General features: G+C 48.2%; 2 protein-coding genes across 6 annotated transcripts in view; one reads left to right on the plus strand and one right to left on the minus strand.

Moving 5' to 3' along the window:
• The window catches only part of MCU (mitochondrial calcium uniporter), a 97,426-nt gene extending 88,249 nt beyond the window's left edge, over positions 1-9,177 (minus strand). For both annotated transcript variants that reach the window (XM_074591085.1, XM_074591086.1), the window contains exon 1: positions 8,981-9,177. In XM_074591085.1, the coding sequence (XP_074447186.1) occupies positions 8,981-9,109 (129 nt within the window). In that variant the 5' untranslated portion in view covers positions 9,110-9,177. The remainder of the gene's footprint in view (positions 1-8,980) is intronic.
• A 6,848-nt stretch (positions 9,178-16,025) lies between these two features.
• The window catches only part of MICU1 (mitochondrial calcium uptake 1), a 106,526-nt gene continuing 98,443 nt past the window's right edge, over positions 16,026-24,108 (plus strand). The window contains exons 1-2 of one of the 4 annotated variants that reach the window (XM_074592924.1): positions 16,026-16,113; positions 17,480-17,570. The gene's annotated coding sequence lies outside the window, so the exon portion shown is untranslated. Of the gene's footprint in view, positions 16,297-17,479; positions 17,571-24,108 lie in introns of all 4 variants that reach the window. The other 3 variants (XM_074592926.1, XM_074592925.1, XM_074592927.1) reach the window with 3 other exon arrangements.

The following is a 24,108-nucleotide window of genomic DNA, read 5'->3' on the forward strand; positions in this document are numbered from 1 at the left end:
CCAGAAAACATGAATGGGACGCGATATATCAAATTGTTCCCAGTGGTAAGCATTACATACATAATGACAACATAGTAATCATACAGGTAAAGTTCTCTACAAAAACCACCATCCAGGCCCCAGCTATTCCTTTCTCACATGCGACTTGAAAAATGCCTGCATCACTCTTCTGCTATCTTGGACAGCCCATTTTCCCTTAAAATCTTCATTTGTCAGAATGATATTTAAAGTTGTCATTTTTGGAGTTACTTTGCCAGGCAGAAGCTCGCTTAAGTCCAAACATCTAAGCAAAATGACACGGGTAAATTATGAAGGTGTATTTTTAAAAAATCGTTTAAGTGGAGAGAGTAACTCTATTTCCTTTTACAATAATCTGTCACAACTGATTTCTTTAGTTTCGAGACACACCTTAGAGTCCACTATTCTGATTAAATTTCACAACCTGCATTCTGGCTGACGAACATCCATTTGCTATTCATTCTACCGATTTCAGCTGCAAATCAAAAAGTCATTTTTGGCAAAACAAAATGAGGGCTTAAGACAATTACCGCTGTGCCTTGACAAGGAGCTCTGCAGTAGGTAAGCAGAGCGAGAGGTAGGCACAGGGATGAAGGAAATCATGTAGAGGAGGAGAGCAGCTGATGAGGAATAAACAGTCATGGTTCAGCAGATCCCGCCAATTCACTTTTCAGCTGACAGTGAGCAAGCCCATATGCCAAGGGAGTACCTCCTGCTCATCGGAAGCTATACCTTTTACAAATCGTTGACAAAGCCATGAATTTACAAGGACCATATGCCAGGTTCTAACTGAACGGTTCTTAAAGTTGCTCTTCCAGCCATTCCCAAAACATACAAGTCTCAAATGTAGAAACGAGCCATCTCTATCACTACATTTAGGGAATGCATTTTTCCTTAGCAGCTCCAAGGTACGGTAATAAACTGACATGAGCTCATCCAAATAAACTCACCAGTAAAACAAGGCAAGCTTTGCCTAGCTCAGTGCTTTTCAAGGTAATACGGTGACGCAGAATGGAGAAAAAACATGGAGCAACTTTAGGCTCTTTTCCAGCGACTGACCTAGAAAATTGGAGGATGAGCTGGAAACTCCCCTCACAACCTAGAAGGAAAGGGTGCTGTTTGCCTGCCACCGACCCTGCCGTCACTTCACTCATGAACCACTTGGTCAGCTTCCCCACCTGAAATTACATGCACATTGAGCCAAAAAATCCAGCCATTTTGCATTTTTTGGTATTTTCCAACCTATGTACGTCAACTAACTAAAAGTAAACCCACTAGCGAAGGTGTCCTCCCCTAACTCCACATTGGGGTGCTCTCCCTTACCCCATTTCTACAGCCTCATACCACTTGGAGTCTACATAAGCTTTGGATAACAGAAAGAGCAGCAAGCTATGTATACATCTTGGGACCTGTATGACAAAAGTAAACAAAGTTGTTACCATAGCATTATTCCAAAATCCTCTCAAAACAGCAATACGTTCCACAAAGCTTTTCTTAAACCCTATAAAACTTCTTCGGCTATGACCTCAGTTATTTTATTCCCAGCAGGCTGCAGGACACAACGTAAGATTGACAGTCACCCAGGGGGTATTTTATAGTGGTCACCCCCTGGTAGATCCTTCCTAAGTGATCTACCCAAGTGAAATTCGAGTTTTCGTTATTCCAATAAGCAGTTTCAGAGATTTGACAGTTTCCTCATCGCACAGCAGTCCTTTCCTCCTGGGGAAGCCAACAAGAGCGAATCGTTGAAACAAGCTTGTTGGCCGCGTTTTTTTTCCTCTCCTGCTTATGCAAGTTGTTCTACATTTCCTAGTTCCTTAAGAGCTGCCAAGAATGCAGGAAAAGACAATGGACATGCTCCGTATTTTGCATGAGACATAAGTGATACCCCACAGGCTTGCCCCACTGGAAAATAATTCCATGTCACATTCAAGTGCTGCATATTTTCATCTTCATTAAAATGACATCTCATTTGGATGACCAATTGAGACCTTAATAACAGGAAGAAAACCCTCTGCCAAAACTATAATAGAAAAGGCACAAGTCATTTTCTTTTCATCATTAAATACTCAAGGACAAAACGGTCCTTAAAGCCAGATCGCTCTAGTTCACCCTCAAAAAGCAAGTACTGAAACATGATCAGCAGCACATCAGCGATATCACAGGTGGTCTCTCAGCCAGAGAGCACTTCAGAGAGTAGAAGTATTCCTCCATTGCGAGTAGAAAGCACATGGTTCCATCTAGCAAAATGGTCAAGGACAGTTCCTCATCCCACACAGGGATGCAGGGAGCAGAAAGTTGCAGTTGGGATCTCAGGAAGAGTGACCACCAGCTGACATTACAATAAAGAAGGAAATAATTAAAAAAAAAAAGCCACCCAAAAATCTAAACCCGTTTCCACATTTCCATGGACCTACAAATGGGAGAATAATTTAAATTACAGATTTGTGTCATCTGCATGCTGTTTTATAGAATGGCAAGCAAGTGACTCATACCACAAATCTGAAATGAAATCATAAAAGTTACGTTTCACCCTCAAGACTGGGTGGGACCTAGTCGCACAGAAAGTTTCGTCTTTAAGATTAGCCTAAAAACAGCTTTAGAAAATGAAACAACTCTTTTCCCCCCCCCCCTTCTTTTTCAGGCTTCCTTTCTCTTGTAAGGAGAGCTAGACTCATCCTGTCTGAGGGCAGCTAGGAAACGCTCCCCGTAGGGAAAAAGATCTGTCCTGAAATTTTTGTATGAACAACTGGATCAATTTTACCATGACTGTAAATTCCTTTCCCATCACAGACCCTATATACAAAGTCTTAATTATTCCCACAGGCTGAGTTATAAATAAAAGAAAATGTAGTATCATCCAATAATTGTCAAAGAAAAAAAATCCAACATCTATTCCATGCTGTACAGCACTCCTCTTCCACATAAAAAGAGCCCTGGAAGGGTGTTCTCCAGACGCTACCAAGTAAAGATTTTTCCTATTCACTGAATGAATAGGCACATCAAAAGCTACAAAATGCCACCTTTTTTTTTTCCCCTTCAAAACCTATTTCGCTCTGTAAGAGTGGCTATGATCAAGAGAGTGTTTCAGCCACTTTCAAATGCCAAAAAAACACTTGCTGGTCATCCCCCTTGAAATTTTTGTTTGTGCACAAAAAAAAAAATCCCAACACAATCTAACAAAAAAACCTAAAAAGCACAAAATTTTCAATTTAGTACTGGTATTCCATTGCTCTATAATTAGCTAAGGAAAGATCCCCTCCTCTCATTTGAAGTAAAAATGTTGAAAAAGTTTTCTTTCTTTCTTAACCTTTCAAATTAGCATCGAGCTGTAGCCTTCCCCCTGGCAGTGGATCTGCTATGAGGTGGCAGACCTTGCTTTGCCTCGCATTTTAATCAATTTAGGCAGCACTGGAGTGGGCAAGTGGCAATGACTGCTACAAAAATTATGATGTTTTTGCCTGCCTCTGCCAGGGTGAGGCAAGCGAGGAGTCAGCAGGACAGCAAGTGTGTGTGTGGAAAGGAGGAGAAGGAAAAAGCAAGAGAAAAGGGAGGTTTGGTGGACAGACTCATCTTTATGATCAAATCAACGCTTCCAAGGGCTTCCTGGACATTAGAAATGTTGTGCTGGGTCGGTATTTATTTATATTGCAGTTCAAGCCACATCCCATCTTGACTTCCAAAGGGACACCAGATGCATCTCCTCCTGGTCACTCACTGCTCCTCAGAATATCCCAGCACAAGAGACATTTGAGGCTGGGATAGGCAACAAGTGCAGCCAAAGATCCAGCGAGAATAATGGTTTTATGCCCCTTCGAATCACTGGAAAGCCACCAGTTCTTTGGCTTTTCTAATCATTCATTTGGACATTACAGTCAGCAGTATGCAAGGTCAGGAAAACAGAAGCGCTGTTAATTCAAGCGGCCTGCCAGTTTCCATCCTCAGCAAAAAACACAGACACCGCACCAAAATATTCTTCCAAGTCTCACCATCCTGGCAGCCAGTCACCTCCCCTACGTGAGTTTTGTCAGCCCCGAGCTTCACCTGTTAAATGAATTTGTTTCGAGAGATGGGCAACAGTAGGGCAATAATAAACTGTTGCTTGTGGCCGGGAGGAACCGTGGTAAAAGGGGCCACCAGGGAAATTATTGCCACATCACGGAGCAACAGCTTCTCTGGAAGTTGATGCTGCAACAGTTTCAGCCATAGTACGGGGGGGAAAAAAAATAAACTATCACCAAATACACATTGTATCTATGCCAAGTAAAGGACAGCTTCAGCACCACGTCCACTGCATCTTCCTCCCAAGGCTTCTCGCATCCCAGGACACCTTTTGTTGGCACGGAGTCCTCTCATTTTTGCGGGATACACTCTCCATCGCATCCTTAATACAGGGCCATCTGCATTAAAATCCCATCCTGCTTGGAGGACTGATCGACACAAGCAATCCCAGTCTTCATCTGCAGCAGAGATAAAAACCTGCAGGTTGCCCGATACCTACTTGAAATTTAGCTGCAGTCCAATTAGGCTCAGTTCTTCCTTTTTAGGCTTAGAAGTTGTCACTAGGAGTCATCATTCCTGATCTACCCAGAACTGCCAGGATTAACTACCATAGGAACGACACATACAGCCGAGCCCTTGATTTTCTACGGGTAATTTTTCCCGGATCTGAACCAGCTGATTACATCCCAACCCAACCTAACTCAACTGTTGGCCACATACACTAAGAAACACGAGTTAACAAAAGGCTCTAAATCTTTGTGGGAAGAAAGTCCCGAAGATTAGGCATTCAATTTCCACAAAGGACTGCTCTCCAGACCCACCGCATCTCAGCGGCATGGAGCTCTCGCTGTCGGCAGCTTTACCCTCAACACCCACAGCACCCAAAACAAGTAGGAGTCAAAGACGGGGCTCTCCTTTCTTCATGAGGAAGTTTCCTCCGAGGAACGTCCACTTTAATTCACTCTACACACTCCCCTGAGGGCAAGCTGTCTAACAGGAAAACAGCAGCAATTTTTGCATTAAGTACTAGAAATTACTGCAGGACAAAGGCCTTAATTAATAGGTAGTATCGTGATTTATGCCTGCTGTACTTCCCACCAGTTGATAACCTGGCAAACACTGCAAGACTGAGAAATGCCACCTAATTACCCACGAAGGGCTCCATCCCACTCCCGTTGCTTAACAAGTCAGTGCACGGGGTTGTGCTTTGAGACCCCCACGCCACCTTGTCACAGCCCAACCTTCTGCTGGCCACCACCAGCCAGGCTTCTCCCCACCACTCTTGCTGCTTCTCCACCCTTTGCCAATTCTTGCATGAAACTAGTAGGTAGAAAAAGAAACCACACACACAATACATTTATTCCACCTCATCTTGCCTGCTGATACCAACTTTTGCCATTTCTGGTCTTCACCACCAGAAGTTACCTTGGCTCAATTAAACAAACTGCCTCTCTCGCCTCACATCTTCACAGCTCCCTCCCAAAGAGGAAGCACATACAGCACCAATTTAAAACAAACACCAATACTACTGAGGTTCCGCTCTACGAACTATTCAGCTGTACTCACCTCCAAAGCCGTAGCCATCCATCCACCCACTCCCCCCAGCACTGCAGCCCCTCCAGCCTGCTTCTCTCCTCCTCTACAAGGCTTCTTCCACTCTCCCATATGTTTAAGCAAGACTGGAAGAGTGGAAAGAGATGGAACCTCAGATATTTCTGCTGCAAGTCCATTTACTCAGTTCTGTCACATTCCCCCAACAAGATGGGCCCTCCAGCCCCACTTTCTACGTGATTATGCCAACTGGCTCCCTCCTTGCCCTTCACAGTCCTTCTGGGAGGCACAACGTCGTCACTTTCAGAGGGAAAATTCACAAGTATCAGCAAAAACTTCCTCCTGCCTGCTTCTTTCTATGCTGAGATCAACGAGTGAATTTCCCATTCAGGTTTTCTGCATCCTCCTCTCAAGACCTCTCTCACCCTGTGATACTCTTCAGCTAGGACAGTACATGAAGACTCACTGGGTCCTCCATGAGCCCGCTTCTATATGCTGATCCCACTGACCTTTCACAACTCTCTCAGCCTTTAAAACTCTTAAGAAAGCTGTGAATGCTCCATTCAAGCCCTACAACTCCTAATATTTCCATATGCCCATCTGAACTTTCATAAACCAAGTTATTTATTCAAGAGTTCAGACCTCCTCGCCCTCTTAACTGTTTGATGCTATCGCAAACTCATTCTTTACCCACCTGGAGGGGTTTGTTTTAAAGTCCTGTCCTCTCCCAGTAGTCTGGTCAGTTGGTCCAGGCTTTTCCAGTATATTTTATACCCCTTTTGAGAGAACTCATCTATAAGAGCATTTAGCATTTCTGCTCTGTTTCAAGAAAGCCCATTTAATTTATCGCCTCTGCTGGAAACCAGCCATCCTGAGAAGTAACAGAGTAGAATTTATTGTACTAAAAACAATACTGTACAGACATACCTAATATAACCACTCTATTAATTACACCTATATTACACAAACTCTTCCTATTTTCTCATATCATCTATCGACTCAGGAAGCTTATACGGTCCAGACCTATTGCAGAGCAGGATCAATTCTTCATCAGCCATAACGGATTGACGCAGGTCTAACCTGTCCTGACCACCTCCAATAATGAAGGCTGAATAGTTTTCCTGGGAAATATTTCAGCATTTTACTACTCTTACTGTCAGTAAAAAGATTCCCAGAATCTGACCAAATCCCTCTTTCTCACACTGTAAGCCCAGTAATTCTTCTACACAACACTGATCTTCTCTTTTTCTGCTTCCTCTTTGCAGCAACCTCCTTTCGATTTTCTCTTTATTATGAAGAGCTCTGGCTCCTGTAATTTCTCCTTGGAGATCATTTATTCCAGGATTCAGCAGCTCTCAGGCCTCTACTCCCTCACACCGGTCCACATAGTTTCTCAAGTGCGGTGTGATGGAAAGGATAACTCATCTTTTCTGTGAGGAGATAAATAGGCACATTACAGACTCTGTCAAAAGGAACAGTTGGGATACTGGGTACCGACCTGCTCGCAGCAAGCTTTCGCTTGATTGCTAGGTTCACGGCAATCAACATCTACTGAACTGACTTGCCTACAAGCTCCCTACTGAAAAAAAAAAAAAAAAGAAGAAACCTCCCCAAAAAATAATCACTGCAACGCCACAAAAGGATAAAAGCCAAGCTGCCAAAAATCAGACAGCGTCACCCAACTGGTACTAAAGGCTGAAGAACTTTCTTAATCTTCAACCTGAGGGACGCAAGCAAAATCCGCTGCCTTCCCCGAGCATGGCTTTGACAGTATGATTTTAGTGTGCTCATACTTCAGCCACTCAGCTAGGACCACAGCAACAGCAAAGCATCCCGAAAAGAAGGGATTCGTTATATTTCTGAATGGTCATTTTTAATCTTCTTGCGCTGCTACACTTAGCAGAATCAAGCAAGAACCTGGGGCTCTTACATTAATCACACAGGTCAACATAAATTTAGATAAATAACTTCTTATTTTCTGGGCTGGGCTGCTAAAAGAGACGACTTAAATGATAGTTACAAAAGCTGAAAAGGCTGTTCCACATCTGACCCAAATCCAGGGTACCAACAGCCTCGCTTGCCAGGTTGGTACTGACAAAAGTCCGAAGTCAATGCTGCAAAAGTCGCACTTCACACGTGCGACCGACCGACCCATCTGCAAACACAGGACTGATGCAGCCCAGACACTTGATACCGACAGAACCTCCGGCATCCCATCGCTGCGAAAATATGCCGGCCCCCTCAACAAACACAGCACAAACACTTAGCTGCTCTTCAAACAGCACCCATAGGACCCAGCGTTACCTCCACCGTCCTCCACCCACAGCCCTGCTCCATCACCCCATTCATAACACGATTTCAGCAGCTTTTGGCAGTTTCGCAATTAGTTGCTTGAGCAAAACAACAAGTGAGCGACAGGTGCACACCTCCGGCGGCAGCTTTTTTTTATAGGCAGCAATAAAACAGATTGTGGCAAAAGCTAGAAGAATATCCCACGGTTACATACTGTTCCCTGAGTTTAGAAATTTTTTAAAAAAAACCAAAACCAACCCTTCCCGGTATTTTTAGCAATTCTCTCGAGCTCCAAGACGCAACCCGCCGCCTTTACAGTTTTTTTCCGCCCTAAAGACACATAGTAAGCAACGCGAGTGCTGCCAGTTTTCTCTTTTCTGGCAAAACGTGCCGCTTCTTGGCGGGGGGGGGAAGAAACGAAGAAAAATTGCGGTTTTTATTGCCTCCCCACCCACCCCACCCCCCAGGAAAGCCGCACCAACCTGGATGACACCGCCCGTGAGCGGATTCGGGGACACCACCGTCCCCCCGCCACGAGTGCCTCTCCCCTAGCTGACCTTGAGGGGAGGGAAATGGAAAAAAAAAAAAAAAAAAAAAAGAAAACGATAAAATAAAATTTTAAAAAAGGCGAAGATCCGCCGGGCACTTGCGCTCGCCCTCTCCCCTCCATGCCCGGTGTCCGATGCTCCCGGGTGTTCCCCCCGCCCCGGCCCGGTGTCCCCCCTCACCCCCGACCTGTCGCGGCCCAGGGCGCCACCTGGCGGCCGCGCCCCGCCGGGACCCGACCCCCGCCCCGGCAGCCCCGGCCCCGCTACAGGCGGGCTGCGCCGGGCCGCCGCCGCGCCCTCCGGAGCGGGAAGGAGCGGGCCCGGCGCGGCGCAGCAGGGCGGGCTCCCTTGTTACCGGGGCGGCGGGAGGGCCCGTGGGGGCCACGCCGCTGCCCGAGCGGGGCCGGGGGAGGGCTCGGCTGCCGCCGCCCGCCCCGTTCAAGTTCCGCTAAGAATAACGCCGGGCTGCCGGGGGCCGCTGCCGCCTCACGCGGACGCGGGGGGGAGCCGGGCCCGCCGCCCGCCTCAGCCGGCCGCCGCCTGAAGGGCACGGCCACCGCCTCACTCACCGTCCGGTGTCGCTGCTGCTGCTGTTGGCGGCGCCGCCCCAGCGCCGGGAAGCAACCGGCCGCCGTCAGGGCGGCGGGCCGGCGGCGGCAGAGGAGGAGCGGCAACGATCTGCCCGCCGTAGCCGCCATCGCGCCGCTGGAGCCGCCTCACGCTGCGGCGGCGGCGGCGGCGGTTGCTGCTGCCGCCCGGGCCGGGGAGGGGGGGGGGGGGGGGGGAGAGGGGAGGGCGGGGCCGGCCGGCGGCGGCGGCCAATCGGAGCGCCCCTCTCGCCGGCCAGGGGCTTGTCAAGCCAGGGCGGGGCAGCCAATGGGCGCGGCGTGGATGGCCTGTGCGGGCAGGCGATTGGCTGCGATGCTGCCTCCCCTGGTGGTGGTGGGCGGGGCCACGCCGGGGCTGGAGGGCAGGGGAACTCCTCGGCGGGGGCGCCGCGGGGCGGGGCCAGCCAGGGGCGGGGCCAGCGCGGGGGGCGGTGGGGAGGGGAGGGGGTGCACCGGGGAGAGGGGTGCACCGGGACGGGGGCTGGACCGGGGAGGGGTTGTACCGGGGAGGGTGGGTGTACCGGGAAGGGGTTGTACCCGGGAGAGGGGTGTACCGGGGACAAGGTGTAACGGGGACAGGGTGTACAGGGAAGGTGGGTGTACCGGGGAGAGGGGTGTACCGGGGAGGAGTTGTATCGGGGAGAGGGTGTACCGGGAGAGGGGGTGTACCGGGGAGGGGGGGTGTATCGGTTGGGTGAGTGTACCGGGGAGGGGGGTGTACCGGGGAAGGGGTTGTACCGGGGGGGTGGGTGTACCGGGGAGACGGGGTGTACCAGGTAGATGGGTGTACCAGGAAGGGGGTGCGGGGAGACAAGGTGTTACTGGGGAAAGGGGGTGCAGCAGGGACAGGGTGCAGGGAGATGGGGTGTACCGGGGAGAGGGTGTGGGGAAACGGGGCGTACCGAGGAGACGAGGTGTACCAGGGAGGGGTGTGGGGACATGAGGTCTACCGGGGAGGGTGTTTGGGGAGATGGGGTGTGCTGGGGAGCCGGTGCACTGGGGAGAGGGTGCGGGGAAAGAGGGTGCAGCAAGGGAGGCCACAAAGGCACCACCATGGCATTAGGGATGCACTTAAGGGAGGTAGAGGGATTTGGGGTGCCAGGACAAACCAGTATCCCACGCCCAGTTTCGATAAATGTTATAAAAAGTAGGTGATCAAAATACATAAATATACATATATATATTGCAGAGTGAGAGATGTACATGCCTAAGTGGTGGGCCGGGCCGCCAGCAGTAGACCTTGAGCATCTGGGCTAAATTAGCAATATGTGCTCGGTTGTTTCCTGAAAGGTGATTTACTTGGATTATTTTTCTTAGAAAAGACTTTTCCCTTCGGCTGTTGCAATACTGCGAGCGGCTCCTTTTTAATTCCTGGGAAGGAGTAGTGGGGAAGGGAAACGAACCTCTCGCTTTCAATACGGGAAGTGGCCCCAGAATTGCTTGTTAGAAAATGTAGCTTTAAAAAATATTAATGCGCAAGCAATTCCCACGTGCAGTGATACCGTTATGTCTGGGACTGGAACGAAGTGTTGTGGCCTAGAAGCAGCTGGGATCCTGTATTATTAGTATTTTTTGAAGTTGAGGAGCTTGGGTCACAGCTGCGTGGAGTGATTGGGATGCACCTTCTCCTGGGAGGTGAGGATGCTTGGGAAAGGAGAGACACTGGAAATTAATGGGGAGAAAACCGTGACAAGGCTGGAGGTTGCCGAAAGCATGAGGGACAAGCGGGCTGAGAGGCTCTGGCAGTTATTTACCACCCCTGTTTGCCACAAAGACCTCGTAAAAATACAGAGGGAAGCACGGCCGGGTGATAGGGTGAGAAGGATGCGCTTCAGTCACCACCCACACCATCGCAACAGGCCAGTGCCCTCCTCCTTCCATCCCCACCTCCCTCCAGCACTGCCTTCCCCAAGTCCCGCCTTTGCATCCACTCAGACCCTGAAGGGCCCTTCTCAGCTTTTCCCCAAAACCAGCATCATTTCGGAGCCACGCAGCTCATCCCTGAGCAATCCTCCACCTCGATCCTCATTTCTGGCCGTGTTTTCCTGCAGGGATGGGTTTTCACTTCCTTCTCTTTGTCGATTGGAGCTGTCAAGTCTTGGCTGTATCCTTCCGGAAGGATTTACCTGCGGTCTTTCCGGCATAGCGCGTTTAGCACTTCCATAATTATTTGCTTTTTCTTGCAAGATCAAGGAGACCAATTGCAGCAGCTTCTTAGATCGGATCAAACCTTTGCTCAGTCCTTGCTCATTGTTTTTCCCTCTCCTTCCATGTTGAAAATTGACGGCAGGAGAAAAAAGGCTTTAAAATAAGGATTTCGTGCAGCGCAGCCCTCTGCCATGACCCCAGGAGCATCTGCACTGGAAAAGGCTCCTGTGCACGTCTCAACCAAAGAGCCGACTCGTCGACCACAGACTCGTGTCCCTCTCCGAGGACATCAGGCTCTTCCCTGTATGGTTTGCAGCATCACCACACACAGGCATTAAAAGCCTCGAAACGGCAAAACTGAGGTTAATGCAGCCCGGAGGAGCTGGAAAAGGGAGATTAGAAAGGCAGGAAAGGGGGAGGAAGGAAGTCCCCAGGATGGGGAAGGTCCCCGGGGAGAGCGGAGGATGCAGCCCCAGCAGCGCTTTGGGGCAGAGCCACCTCTTCATGCCATAAATTACCCAACCCAAGGCTTTCTTTTGGCTTGGTGTTTAGGATGAGCCCATACTGCCCTCCTCATGGGGTTTCCGGGGGGGGCTCGGTGCCGGCAGCTCCAAGGGAGGGCAGGGACGGGCACATCCAGCAGATTCTGAGCTGCCAGACCTGCCCCAACTGCTCTCTCCCATTCCCTGCGCTTCCAGCCATCCATGTCATATATTTAGATATTTATTTCTATTTAAGGGGGAGCTAGAAATGTTCACCTGAAGTCATATTTTATCATAGAACCGTAGAATTTTAGGCAGAGTTTACACATATCCGGGGAGTATTTGGCAGAGGTGGGGGAAGGCGGGCTGCGAGCAAAGGCTGAGGGCAGCAGAAAGCCCAATAATTCATTAGCAAAGCTGTGCTGAGCTTGTGGGCACTCATTACAGGGCACAGAAATGGGAATTAAACGTGAGCCCCTGAAATCAATACCCCGTGCAATTAAATGAGTCGGCAGGGAACGTCTTCTCAAGAGCGCAGGGGGTGAAAGGGGTGAGGATATCAGCACCAACCCGAAACCTCGTCTTTTTAGGTCAAATAGCTCCCAGTACCCTGCTGGGAGCCTCTTCCAGACGTAGAAAACCTAAACAAAATAATATATTTAACGAGGCTTTCTCCTGGTGCTTATAATTACAACCGGCTGAATATTGGAAAGCTGCTCCTGAGAGGAATTGATGGGGAAAAGCACGCCAGTGTTCCCAATTAATATTATTGCTGTTGGGAAAGGCTGAAGTGGAAAGCAAAAGCTTCCAACCCCATCAGCCATCGCGACACTGCCGACGGAGGCATGGCTGCTGTCCTCCTGCGAAGAAAATACTGATTTAAGAGAAAATGAGCATGCGATGAGCCACGGGCAAACCCAACACTTCGGCTCAGACCTAAGCAAACCCCCAAAACGCTTGGATTAAAGGAACCAGCTAGGAACAGAAAAAAAAAACCCACCCCAAATGGTCTCTTAGTCCACTCTTCACTTTCTTCGTGTTATTTAAATTTAGGATTTACTCTGTTTTATTCCTGTGGGTGTCTGGGGGTGTGATACTTGCAAAATCCCCACACGTGGAGGTCGACACATGTGTAAAATCCCGCAGGCGCTTGCCGAGCGTGGGCAGATGAGGAAATTCAGGAGGATACCAGGTCCAAGGGCATCTTATCGCCTTTTATTTAGAAGAAAGGTTGATGCTTTCAGGCTAATACAGATAAAACAGCTGTGAGGTCGGGAGGGCAGAGTCTACCTGCGAATAAAGGAACATTACTGGGCGTTTTCCGTAAGCTGAGCACTGCAACGGCTGCTCGTGGAGCAATAAGATATGATGGGAATATGCGTCTGGGCTGGGCAGGACAACGGTCCCTGTCCCATCTTGGGATCTCAACAATAAACGCTGGATTACCCAAACCAGACAGCATTTGCTCGCCATGGTGTGTTCTCCTCCCATTGCCTTTCGGGGTGCGGTGTCTTGGTTGGTGGTGGCCAGAGCTCCTGCTGTCACCCCTCCAAGTCTTGCTGGCGTCACCTTAAGCCTGGCCAAAAGGTTCGTCCTAGGAAGGGGCGGCAGCATTTTCCCTGCAGGAGGGCAAGCGGATGGGCTCCCTGGGATCCGTCAGCCTTCCACGTTCCTGAAGAGCAATCGCTGTCTATTTATGCCTCCAGAAAATGTATTTTTTAATGGGGGTTCATTAAAGCCTGAAGAGAGCCGACCTAAGAGGCATCTGGAAGCAACTAAAATTAAAATACCTAAAATTAGCTTCCCCAGCAGCGAATCCTCCCTCTGATCTAGATGCTGAGGCGCACATGACCCAGGCGTGCCTTTCTCATGTTCCCTTCCTGCTGCCATCCCATTCCTGAGCCACCGGGCACGGCCCCAGGAGCCGATGTGCCCTACCCGCAGCCCCGGAAAAAATTGCATCCCTCCACTGGGTTTACTGGGATCCCTCCCTGGGTTCAAAAATCAGCCTCCAAGTTTTTGGGGACTGTCCCGTCTGAACAAGGGCTAAAAAATATGATGTTCCCCTGGACCATTTGGGATGGGGATTCCCAGGCATCGCTCTGTCCTGGGGAAGCAACACTTACTCCCCAAAATCCCAGTCATTGATGACACCTGGCCATATTTATTTTCAACCTGTCTCATTTCCTTCCCAGCTCCCTCACCATTCAAAAAAGTCCCTTTCGGGTGAGGTGCCTAAGCATGCGCTTTCCTGATGGTTCCATCTTATTAGTGCATGGGATTAATTGAAGCCACAGCGCTGCTGGGCTGGTGTGATGCTCCTGGTGCCCTTGGGGACTGGGTTCAGGGAATGCAGGATGGGACACTGCATCCAGGATCCAGGCGTCTTCATCTTCATTGGTAGAAGATGAAACCACTCTGGGGAGTGTTTGCACATGGAAATGTGCTGCACATGGAATTTCCCTTCCCTTCCCTTTTTCTTTTTCCTCCTTTCCTCTCTCTCCTGATGCTTTTCTCCCCCCAGGTTCCATGTCCATGTGTCCCAGCAGCAGGCAGCCCCTTCACTCTGGGGGCGAGGGCTGCAGGCAGTGTCTGAAGGACGTGTTGCAGCAGGGCACGGATATTTTCTCCACCTCGATTAAGGAGAGGTTTCCCTATGCATGGGCACTGTCCTCCCCAGAAGTTTGTGGTGGGAGGTGTCAAGCTGGCAGCTCAGTGGCAGTATTTCCCCTAGGGATTTGTAAATATTGTGGTCAATGGGAAAAACAAACCCTCCCATGAAGGTTTTGTTTGTAAATTCAATAGCGAGGGAGGAAACCCATGCAGAAATAGGAGGGCACGGTTACCAGTGCTCACAGGCATAACTGGGAGGGGGAGGGATAGTTATAACAACCCACTATTTCTAATTAATTACTAATTTAGGCTGTGCGGTGTTGGCTCTCCTCACCACAGATCCAGAGCCAGCAATCGGTCTGGGCCCTGCAGAGTGACCTACCTACACGAGACACAGTCCTCACAAGATAACCCCTTTTTAAAGTGAATTATGATGGGAAACACACAGAAATGCTCAACCAGATACACCAGGGGAAAAAAAACAACCAAACGAGAAAGCATTCAGTTCACACAGTGCTGAGGAAGTTGCAGTTTAAGTGATCAGGACCTGAAAAAAATCATGTTTTCTGCATTTCTCTGGTGATGGAAGAGCTTGTGCTGGGTTTGTAGATCTCTCAGAGCCTTTTTCGGCGCCGAGGGCAGCTCCATCGCCTGCCTGCTCCAGGTACGGCTGGGGGTGAGGGGGAAGCCCCTCCGGCCTGTGAAGCGCTTGCCTGGAGGGAGAGAGAATTGAGAGTTACCTATTGCAGAACTAAAACTGGGGAGATTCAGGGGGGTATGGTGGGAATGGCCAACGGCTTGCAGCCCCTATAGATGGCTGCCCAAGGCCCCAGACATTTTACACTGCTGCCTTAAACCTATACATGGGTACCTCAGACCCTGCATATATACCCTGTGTATAGATGCTTTCAGGCCCTGTTTACATCAGGCTTCTCAGGCCCTATATATACACAGCGCTGAGGCCTCCTTCAGGGCCTATATACAAGCCCCTCACACCCCTGACACGCTATTTACAAGCCTCTCAGACCCTATATACAGGCCCTTCAGGACCTATAGAAGTGCTCCTCACACCCTATGCACGAGCCTTTCAGGACCTATATATAAGCCCCTGAGACCCTGTGTACAGACCTGTCAGAACCCATATATAAGCCCTATATACAAGCCCCTCAGACCCTAAATACAGAACCTATAGAAGCGCTCCTCATACCCTGTGGACAAGCCTTTTAGGACTTATATATAATCCCCTAAGACCCTATATACAAGCCCCTCAGACTCTATATGAAAGTCCCTTCAGGACCCATAGATATGCTCCTCACACCCTATGCACAAGCCTTTCAGGCCCTCTATATAAGCACCTGAGACCCTATATACAGACCTTTCAGAATGTACATATAAGGCCCTGAGACCCCATATATGGGTCTTTCAGGCCCTCTATAGAAGCCCCTCAGGTCCTATATACAGGACCTATAGGAACAAATTTCAGGACCAATACATAGAGGTCCCTGAGACCCTGCACACGGGACTTTCAGGACCTGTATATAGGACCCTGAGATCCCCCACACGGACCCTCCAGAACACCTATAGCCGCGCCTCGGACCCTACAGGGCTCCTGCGAGCCACAGACGCCCCGCCCCGCCCCGCCCCGCCCCGCCCCGCCCCGCCCCGCCCCGCCCCGCCGGCCCCAAGCCCCGCCCCAAGCCCCGTCCATCCGACTTATACCACGCCCAACTGTCTTTAGCCCCGCCCCCTTACCAGACCCCGCCCCTCCCGGCGTGGCCCCGCCCGCGGAAGCGTGGCTGCGGCGGGGGCGGGACCTGCGTGCGGTCCGGCGGGGCCGGTGGCGGGGCTGAGGTGAGCGGGGCGGGGATGGGGGTCCTGTCCGCTTTCCCGCGGCTGGCAGCGGGGGCTGGCGCCTCTGCTCGGGCTGGCCCGTCCCGTCCCGTCCCCGCGGCCCGGCGGGAGTGCGCTGTGGGCGCGTAGGCGGGTCCTCACCATGAAAGGGGCTGAGGGGTGGGCACAGGCCCAGGCGCTGAGGTGAGGTCACAGGTCCAGGGGCTGAGAGGGGTTCGCCCGGGCTCAGCGGCTGAGGCGAGCCTCAGGGGCTGAGAGGGGTTCGCCCGGGCCCAGGGGCTGAGGGGGAGCCTGAGGCGCTGAGGGGGGTTAGCTTGGGCCCAGGAGCTGAGGTTGGGGCTCAGGGGCTGAGGTGAGGGCCCAGGCCCAGGGGCTGAGGGGGCATTCGCCTGGGCCCAGGGGCTGAATGGGGGTCGCTCAGGGGCTGAGGGGGTATCCCAGGCCGAGGCACTAAGGGAGAGCTGCTGCCTGGGGAATCCGGGCTTTCTGGGTCACAGGGGGCTCAGAGTGCCATTTAATGGCTTCTCCATCCTTCGGGCCCCTGAAGTAATATTCTAATAACGCCTTCCTTACAAAATAAACCTTGGGGTCTGTGCCTCCATTCCAGCATTCAGGTTTTCCTGCTGGGAAAGCCGCAAGAGAGGGAAGGACCGCCCTTGGTGTGCCCGGGCCAAGGAGGGGCTGCAAGGAGTGTTTTGGGGAGCTCTCATGCAGTGCAAGGAGCTGAGTCCCCAGTTTTGGTATAGTTTTGTTGCTGTAGGGGATTACTGGTTGTGCTGCTATGGCTGTGTGAATTATTGCTGTATGTTATAGCTATGGTCAAAGCCATTTTTCTTAATAGTGGTTCGTTAAACAGCTTTAACTTCAGTGAATGGCCAAGCTGTATTTGATGTGCAGTTTGTCTTTGGAAAAACCTTTAGAGTGAATTTGGGTTAATAAACCACTGAGAGTGTAGAAAGGCCTGATCTTTATCATGACATGATTTACGTGTACCGTATTTGCCTTTAGTTTAATGAGCTGCTTGGGAAAGGCAGTAAATCTGAGTCTGTTTAGTGGGGTCTACTGACCAGGCGTGGGCAGGTCAAACAAGGCAGGATTTTTTGAGGCTTTCTCTTCTAGAAACTTGGGTGCCAGCTTGGACTTGAGTTAAAGTAAACACCTGGCTGGCTTTTTGTTTTTTAATCAGCAGCATTACCATTTTTTTCCTCCTGTCTTTGTTTGGCAGGCAGGCTGAGGTGTGAGTACTGAGGTCAATATGTGTGAGCACTAATAAGCAGAGCATGACTGCCAGAAGGGAGACTGTGTGCAGCACGTTGCTGGCAGCAAAAAGTTGTAACCTTTATTATGTTTCTTTCTTGTTTTTTAGAATACAGCCCTGCAACCGCTGAGAAATAATTCCAAGCGTTCTTTGTGACTGCCTGACCTGCAACCTGCGAGCAAATACGCTTGCCCTGCAGGTAAGGATGGTATTGCTGCCTGCTGGGGTGTGCAACTCCTGCATGTTGTGGCCCTGCTGTCAAGTACTTTTAACTCTGCTGAACTAATCATCTGGCTGATATTTACCCTTAAATCTGCCCTGTTTGGAATTATTCCTGTTCTGAAGTGTTGACCTGGGATTTTTCCTAAAGCTGTAGGAAAATAGGCTGCCTTTTTGCAGTGTGAAAAGTTGTGCTGACTTCTCTGTTGGAAGGCTCGGGCAGCGCCGTGTGATTTGGAAGGAGGAGCGAAGCAGGCACGGGAGCAAGCTGTGGAAGAAGGCTGCTGCCTGGAGCTTCCCGTCAACCCAGCCACAGTTGTGCCACTTCCGTAAAATATCAAAAAAAAACCCTACCCCAAAAACCCAATACAACTCACTGTTTCTATGCACTCAGTAAAAACTTATTTGAACGCAGGGAGGTATCTTTAAAAAAAACCACAATAACAACCAAAACAAACTAAAGATGCTTAAGCTGTGTGTGCTTGTCCATCTGAAGCAACAAAGCTTTTTTTGTCCAGCACAGGGGTATGAGGCAAATGTCACTGCCCACTTCCCTGGGACTCTGCAAGGGATTGTGGGGGCCACCAGTTTCAGGCTGCACCTTCTTTAGCCAATATAGCTGTTGACAAAAGAGGGCATGGAGGGTCCTGTGGTTTATAACCATCCTCTTAAATTTTCAGATATTCAGAAAATTTCTGGTATGTTGATGTGCGTATTCAGCAGTGTATCTTAAGCTCATGTAGCCCCTGTTCTTTGTTTACACGTGGAGACTGCTTGTTCTCCAAATCACCCGTTTTCTGCAGAAACTTTTATGATATTCATTATGCTTCTTGAACTAAAGAAGTTGAAATTTCATGCTCTGGAGGAAATAGAGTGATGTGCCTTGCTTACATCATTAATGTCTGCCTACTGGGGGCTCTCTGGAGCTCCCTGTGCCTTATTAGTCTTTGTGTAACTTCTCTGTATAGGTTCCTGTTGTTCCTTTTGGGCTGAGAAGTCAGGTTCCTGGGTAAGCTTGTGGTAGCGTTTTCAAAGGAGAGATTGCACCGTTGTCCTCAGGCAGTTTAACAGGACAAACTGCAAGACTTGCAAATCGTTTGAAGTCTCAGAAGGGCTTTGAAGCAGTACACCGTAAGCATTACATTTTTTCAGGTGATATTTGAGGGAGCCATCAGCTATGTTTAGATCTAGAATGTGGAAATAACCAGTTTTGCATTTCTTGAGCAAAATAAGTTCTGTAGCCATCATGTTAGATTTATTATAAAAACCCATTGCTGCATGCTGTTCCTTTTGCTGCAGTAACATTCCTTGAAATGGAGTGAGCTGGGATATAGAAATACTCGGTTTATTCTTTCCCAGTTTCCAGTGGCCTTGCTGGTGCACAGTATTTTAACACGGTTCAATGTGGTAGGGCCGAGGGTGCTTGTGTACCACAATAAACCCCCTATTCATTAATTTTCCAGATGCTGTGTGTTCCTGCTGGGAAATTGCAGGGGTTTTAGTGCAAAAGTATTTTGGTGTGTATGTGACTTCGGGTGTGATGATGCTGTTTGAGATAATCCAGTAGGAAACAGTTACCTAAGGTTGTTGAGTACTGTAGCCAGTGTTGTATTCTTTGAGAAGAATATTTTGACTTTTTTTTAAAACAGAATGGTTTTGAGAAAGGTGTGTTGCAGATGGCATGGCTACCTCTTGATGAGGAGAATGTCTATATATCTCTTTAGGGTGATGTGTTTGACATTTGCAGTAAGAAATGCGAGGACTTATAGCAAATCCGAGTCGAAATGCATTTTGTCTGCCTAAGCGCATACCATTCAAAAGTCTTTGGCAGGCTTGCCCCTTAGTGAAAGATTTAAGATACTATAAAATAGAAACAATAGACAGCTTGACTGTAAAGATCATGCATTGTTTTACTGCAGCTTCTGTAGAGTTATCCGAGAAGTCCTTGGCCAGTAAATTCTGGGTTATCTTTACCTGTTACCTTGTCTGTGAGTGCAGTGATTATTTTTTTTTTTCACCAAAGAAAACTGCCACAGAGTTTTCTTTCATGAGTTCTGGATTTAACCTCTGTCGAGAGCAGCTTTTAACTGCAGTACCACCATCGCTTGGAGTTAGCGGTACTGCCATGTGAAGAGATGCTCTTGTCTGGGGTGGCACTACTGTGTACGTGGGGCAGGAAAAGGTAAAGCGGACAAAAGTGCTGATCCTTCTAACTGGGAATTTTGTGCTGGGTTTGGCACGAGGTGGGAATATGCAGACGGGGGCAGGCCAGCTGCTTGTGCTGGTTTATAATAGCTGTGAATGTGGGGCCTTAAATGCTTTGCATAAACAGCCTTTGATTCATGTCATGGTTTCCTTTCTGTCCCTGCAGCCTGTCACAACTTGTCACAGCTTCCTCTACCTGCCACAAAACAGATCAGTGGCTTAATGTGATGGTTTTCTGTTTGTGTTTTTTAAATAGAAAATAGTTGGCTTATCTGGTGTGTGTGGCTTTCTGTTAACGTCTCCAAGGTCTCTAGAGCTCAAATTCTTGGGTTTTTCTGTTACTGTTAGAATTTATGACTCTTTGGAATGAAATCCAAGATCCTCATGCAGACAGCAAGAAGGAAGATCATGGTTTGAGATGAGCAACGCTGCAGCTGACCTGTGCTTGAAACGTGAGACCTGGAAATTTGTGTAGCGTCATGATTTGCAGTGTGTCAGTCTGCGATGCAGACAGAGCTGGTCTATGGCAACATGGAAATCAGACCCAGTATCTGTATAGACTAGTTGTGCTATGTACCACCACTTTAACATCTGTGTTTTCATTAGTTTGATGCAAACTTTCCATCTCTGGCATTTTTGCTTCAAGAGCTAGAAGAGTAGTTGTATTTATTTTTTTTTTCACTAGAATCTTAGCTATGATATGAACACAAGGAAGGTCTGCAAGAATTGATGCCTGCCTTGTGCCAGTCGGTGTTAAAGAATACAGGAGGATTGTCACTGTATTAAGTGCTCTATGTGTGTGCACCAGGCTTGCTGTCCGTTGGAGTTGCCCAGGAGTTTGCCCCCCTTTAGCACTGATATGAGGAGGTGATTATTTTTTAACACCTTTTAAAGTCTGTAACTAGGGCTTCTATCACGTGCTTTTAAGGTTGCTACTTCCATTAATATAATCCCCCCTTTTTTATTTTTCTGTGGGCTGAAGTTTTGTTGGGCTGCAAAGTAAAACTTCTGCATCCACTGATGGATAGTTTGGTTTTTGGTTTCGTGGCTGTGGGGAGGGCAGTGGTGGTGGTAGTGATCAGGCACCATGACTTATCTGGTCCTCTGCTCGGTGGGGCGTGTGCCGTCTGCCTGGCCACCTTGAATGGAGCCAAGTATTTGCTGATGGCTTTTTCACGCTGAAAGCGAGCTCCTTGGGTCATGCTGTAAAAGCACAATGCGCTAGCCAGGCTTATCCGTGTTCTTTTTTCTCTCTGAAATTCAAGCTAATCCAATAATGTGTTGCTGGAAAAACAACTACAGTGGTTCAGACTTGCTTTTCCTTTTTTGAGGGGAACCAGTGCTCTTCTCTTGAATTCCCAAGAAATCACCATCTGGTAGACGAAATGCAGATGCTGTGAGTTTTTTGTTTCAGTAAGGTTTTTATTTAAAATTTCTTTGGATATGTGCCATCGAAGCGTGGCACTGTGCAGGAGAGGCATTTTCTAAAGAAACAAGTGGCTGTGGCTGGGGTAGATGATGTTTCTGTTTAAAAGACAGAATGGGAAAGGGGGAAATTACCATACGGTGATATTCAAGTTCTCAGTGGGTTCACACATCTTTTTCCTCCTTGTTGGGGAGGCAAAGAGGTACAGATTTCACCATGTCAAATTCTGAGATGATCCGCCGCCTGTCTACCTCTTTCATTTTAGGAATTTGTCTTTTTCTGGAGTTGGATGTTTATCTGCAGATAATTCAAGCCTGTTGAATTGTCACCTTCACAGCCCAGTAAGGCTTTTGCTTTCTTCTCAGACTACTTACATTTTTCTCTTCCGATATTATTTTCTTGTGAAACACATGTTTTGTCATTAAGAATTAACGCCAGTTTTCTTGGAGCCAAGTAAGCCATAAACACCTCTTAAATCTACTTCAACTGCTCTGGGATATTTTTTGTTTTTCTTGTAAGGTACATGCAGGTAGGTGGCCGTCAGCTGGAGAAAGGGCAGGAGCTTCAAGGGGGGTTCTTTACATTTGGTGCAAAAGTTAGCAATTCTTAGGAAAATCACATCCCGTCAACACAGATTGTGCAAGGTAAGTTAAATCACTTGGGTCATTAGGCAGCTGTATTCCTGCTGGCTGTAACTTCCTACAGAAAAAGGCAGAAGTGTTATATTTTTCTACCCCTCTGCCAAACCTTTCTGACATGGATTTGCGGAGCAAAGGTTTGTCACTTTTTTTCCTCCTGTGAAAATGCCACCGCTCTGGTGCACCAGCTTGTGCGGCTGGTTTGCAAAGACAGCCTGATTATTTGGGAACAGTGATTGGAAAAAAGAAAATTTCACATTGGACTGATTAAGGTAGAAGTAGCTCATGAAACAGGGTCAATATCTTTAATAAGGGGTGAGATAATTTTTTTGGGTTGGTTTTTGTTTTTACAGCTCTATTAGTTACCTCTGGCTTCTATGGAGACGCTACTAAGGAGTTGATCAGTGCTGGGGTTTGCTGTAATGTTTTCTAGGTAGAAAAGCCCAAGGAATAGCCTTTATTTTGCAAGCAGGAGGGGAAAGAAAAACTTTAACCAGAAAAAAGCGTCATTTAGCATTTGTTTCTGTGGCAGATTATAGTTGCCCCTTAAAAAACTTACTGTGCATTGCTCTGGAGACTGAGTGTCTGAAGTAGCAGGCAAATATTTTATCCTTGCTGAAAGTGCTATTTTCAGTGCTGCTGCAACAGATGTAACTGGTTTCTTTTGTTTGGCTGCACTGATTTTAAATTTGTTTCTCAAAAGCTGCAGATCGTGGTGGTTGCATCTGCTCACAAGTCCCCTAGCCACTCAGCAGGTCAGGTGTGGGATTCCTGTTGGGCTTGCCAAGCGATGCTGCTTCTGCCATTTCAGTTGGCACCAAGGTCTTTATCCTAAATAAACTTTAAATGTTTGAAGGTGTGTGGGCAAAGATCTCTCCCCAGTGAGTAAACGCTCCTGTCTCCATTTCCAAGGGAAGACCAAGACCAAGTTAGCTACTGAACACACCCTTAGTAATTACAACTAGATTATTTATAGTGCTTTATTAAAGCTAAATCCTAAGTTTTGTGTGCGTCTTCACAACACCTCATCATCTCTACTTAGCGCTGAAGATCAGTAAAATTATTTTCAGTCGTGTCTGTTTTACTCTAGACTCTTTGTGGCAATGTTGGGGTTTGGGACTCTTCCTCCAGCCAGCATTGCTCGAGTCTAAGGCGAAGCTCCTGTGGCAGCAGACTTGGTAAAAACCCATGTGGGTGGCTTGCACAGCCCACGGAGAGATTGTTATTTCTTCCGTATAGTACTTGCTGCTTCAGGGTGATCCACGGTTCCTAGCAGATTGTTTCTTTTCAAGCAGTGAGAGCCCAAGTGTGGGTATGTGGAGCTTGAAAGTGGGGCGAGGAGGGATTAGACCAACTGATAGTAACAGAGTAACCTACATTTCCCTTAATTTAAATGCAGCTAATAGTAAGGATGCTTGTATTAAACTGAGGGTAAGAACACCTGTGTGTAAAAGTGGTAGTTTAACAAGTTGGATTTCAACTAGCCATGGTTTTGCTCTTTCATTTTCACTTCGTGTCTTATGATGCTAAATGGATCAATTTGTCCGAATAAAGGAACTCAAGAGAGGAGGGTAGCATAAATAATGGAGTCTTAATGGATATCATCCTAGTTAATCCTCATACTAAATAAGCTGTATTAATGGCGAGGTGATTGCAGGACACCAAAACATGTTGGTGGTGCAATATTAGACCAAATTTTTAAACATGCTATGAAATGCAATAGCGTGGCTTTAATAGCAGCTGCATGCAGAGCAGAGGGAAGGTTAATGCTAAATCCTGGCCATTTGAGGGATGGCACCATGGTCCTCAGGGGGAGGATGAGCGATGTTTGGGTGTAGTGACAGAGCTGCAGAGTTGGGAAGTGTGCGATTTCAGGGCTGAGGATTTTAGGAAGAGGTGAAGCTTTACCGCAATGACAGTCAAAAAGAAATTGCCAGGCTATGTCTTAGAATTCTGCTAAAGACCTGGCAGCATGTTATGGATCGGTGCTTCGTAGACTCTCAATCAATTTGAGTGGTGCTCCGAAAAAAATGTGATTCCCCTCTCTGGTGAAATTAATGTGATTAAATATTGCCCCAATCTCATACCTGAGAAGAAATTACTTTTGCTGCTAGATTTCATTTTCATTCCCAAAACAGATTTATGCGTTTTAGTAAGCTAATAACTTTGGTAATGTGAGTAATCCTTTATCTAAAAATTGCACTGGGTAAGGTGAAAATTTGGAGTTACAGGAGGGGAAAAGAGCAGGA

The sequence above is a fragment of the Larus michahellis genome, chromosome 6 (genome assembly GCF_964199755.1).
Source record: "Larus michahellis chromosome 6, bLarMic1.1, whole genome shotgun sequence".
Taxonomy (NCBI): domain Eukaryota; kingdom Metazoa; phylum Chordata; class Aves; order Charadriiformes; family Laridae; genus Larus; species Larus michahellis.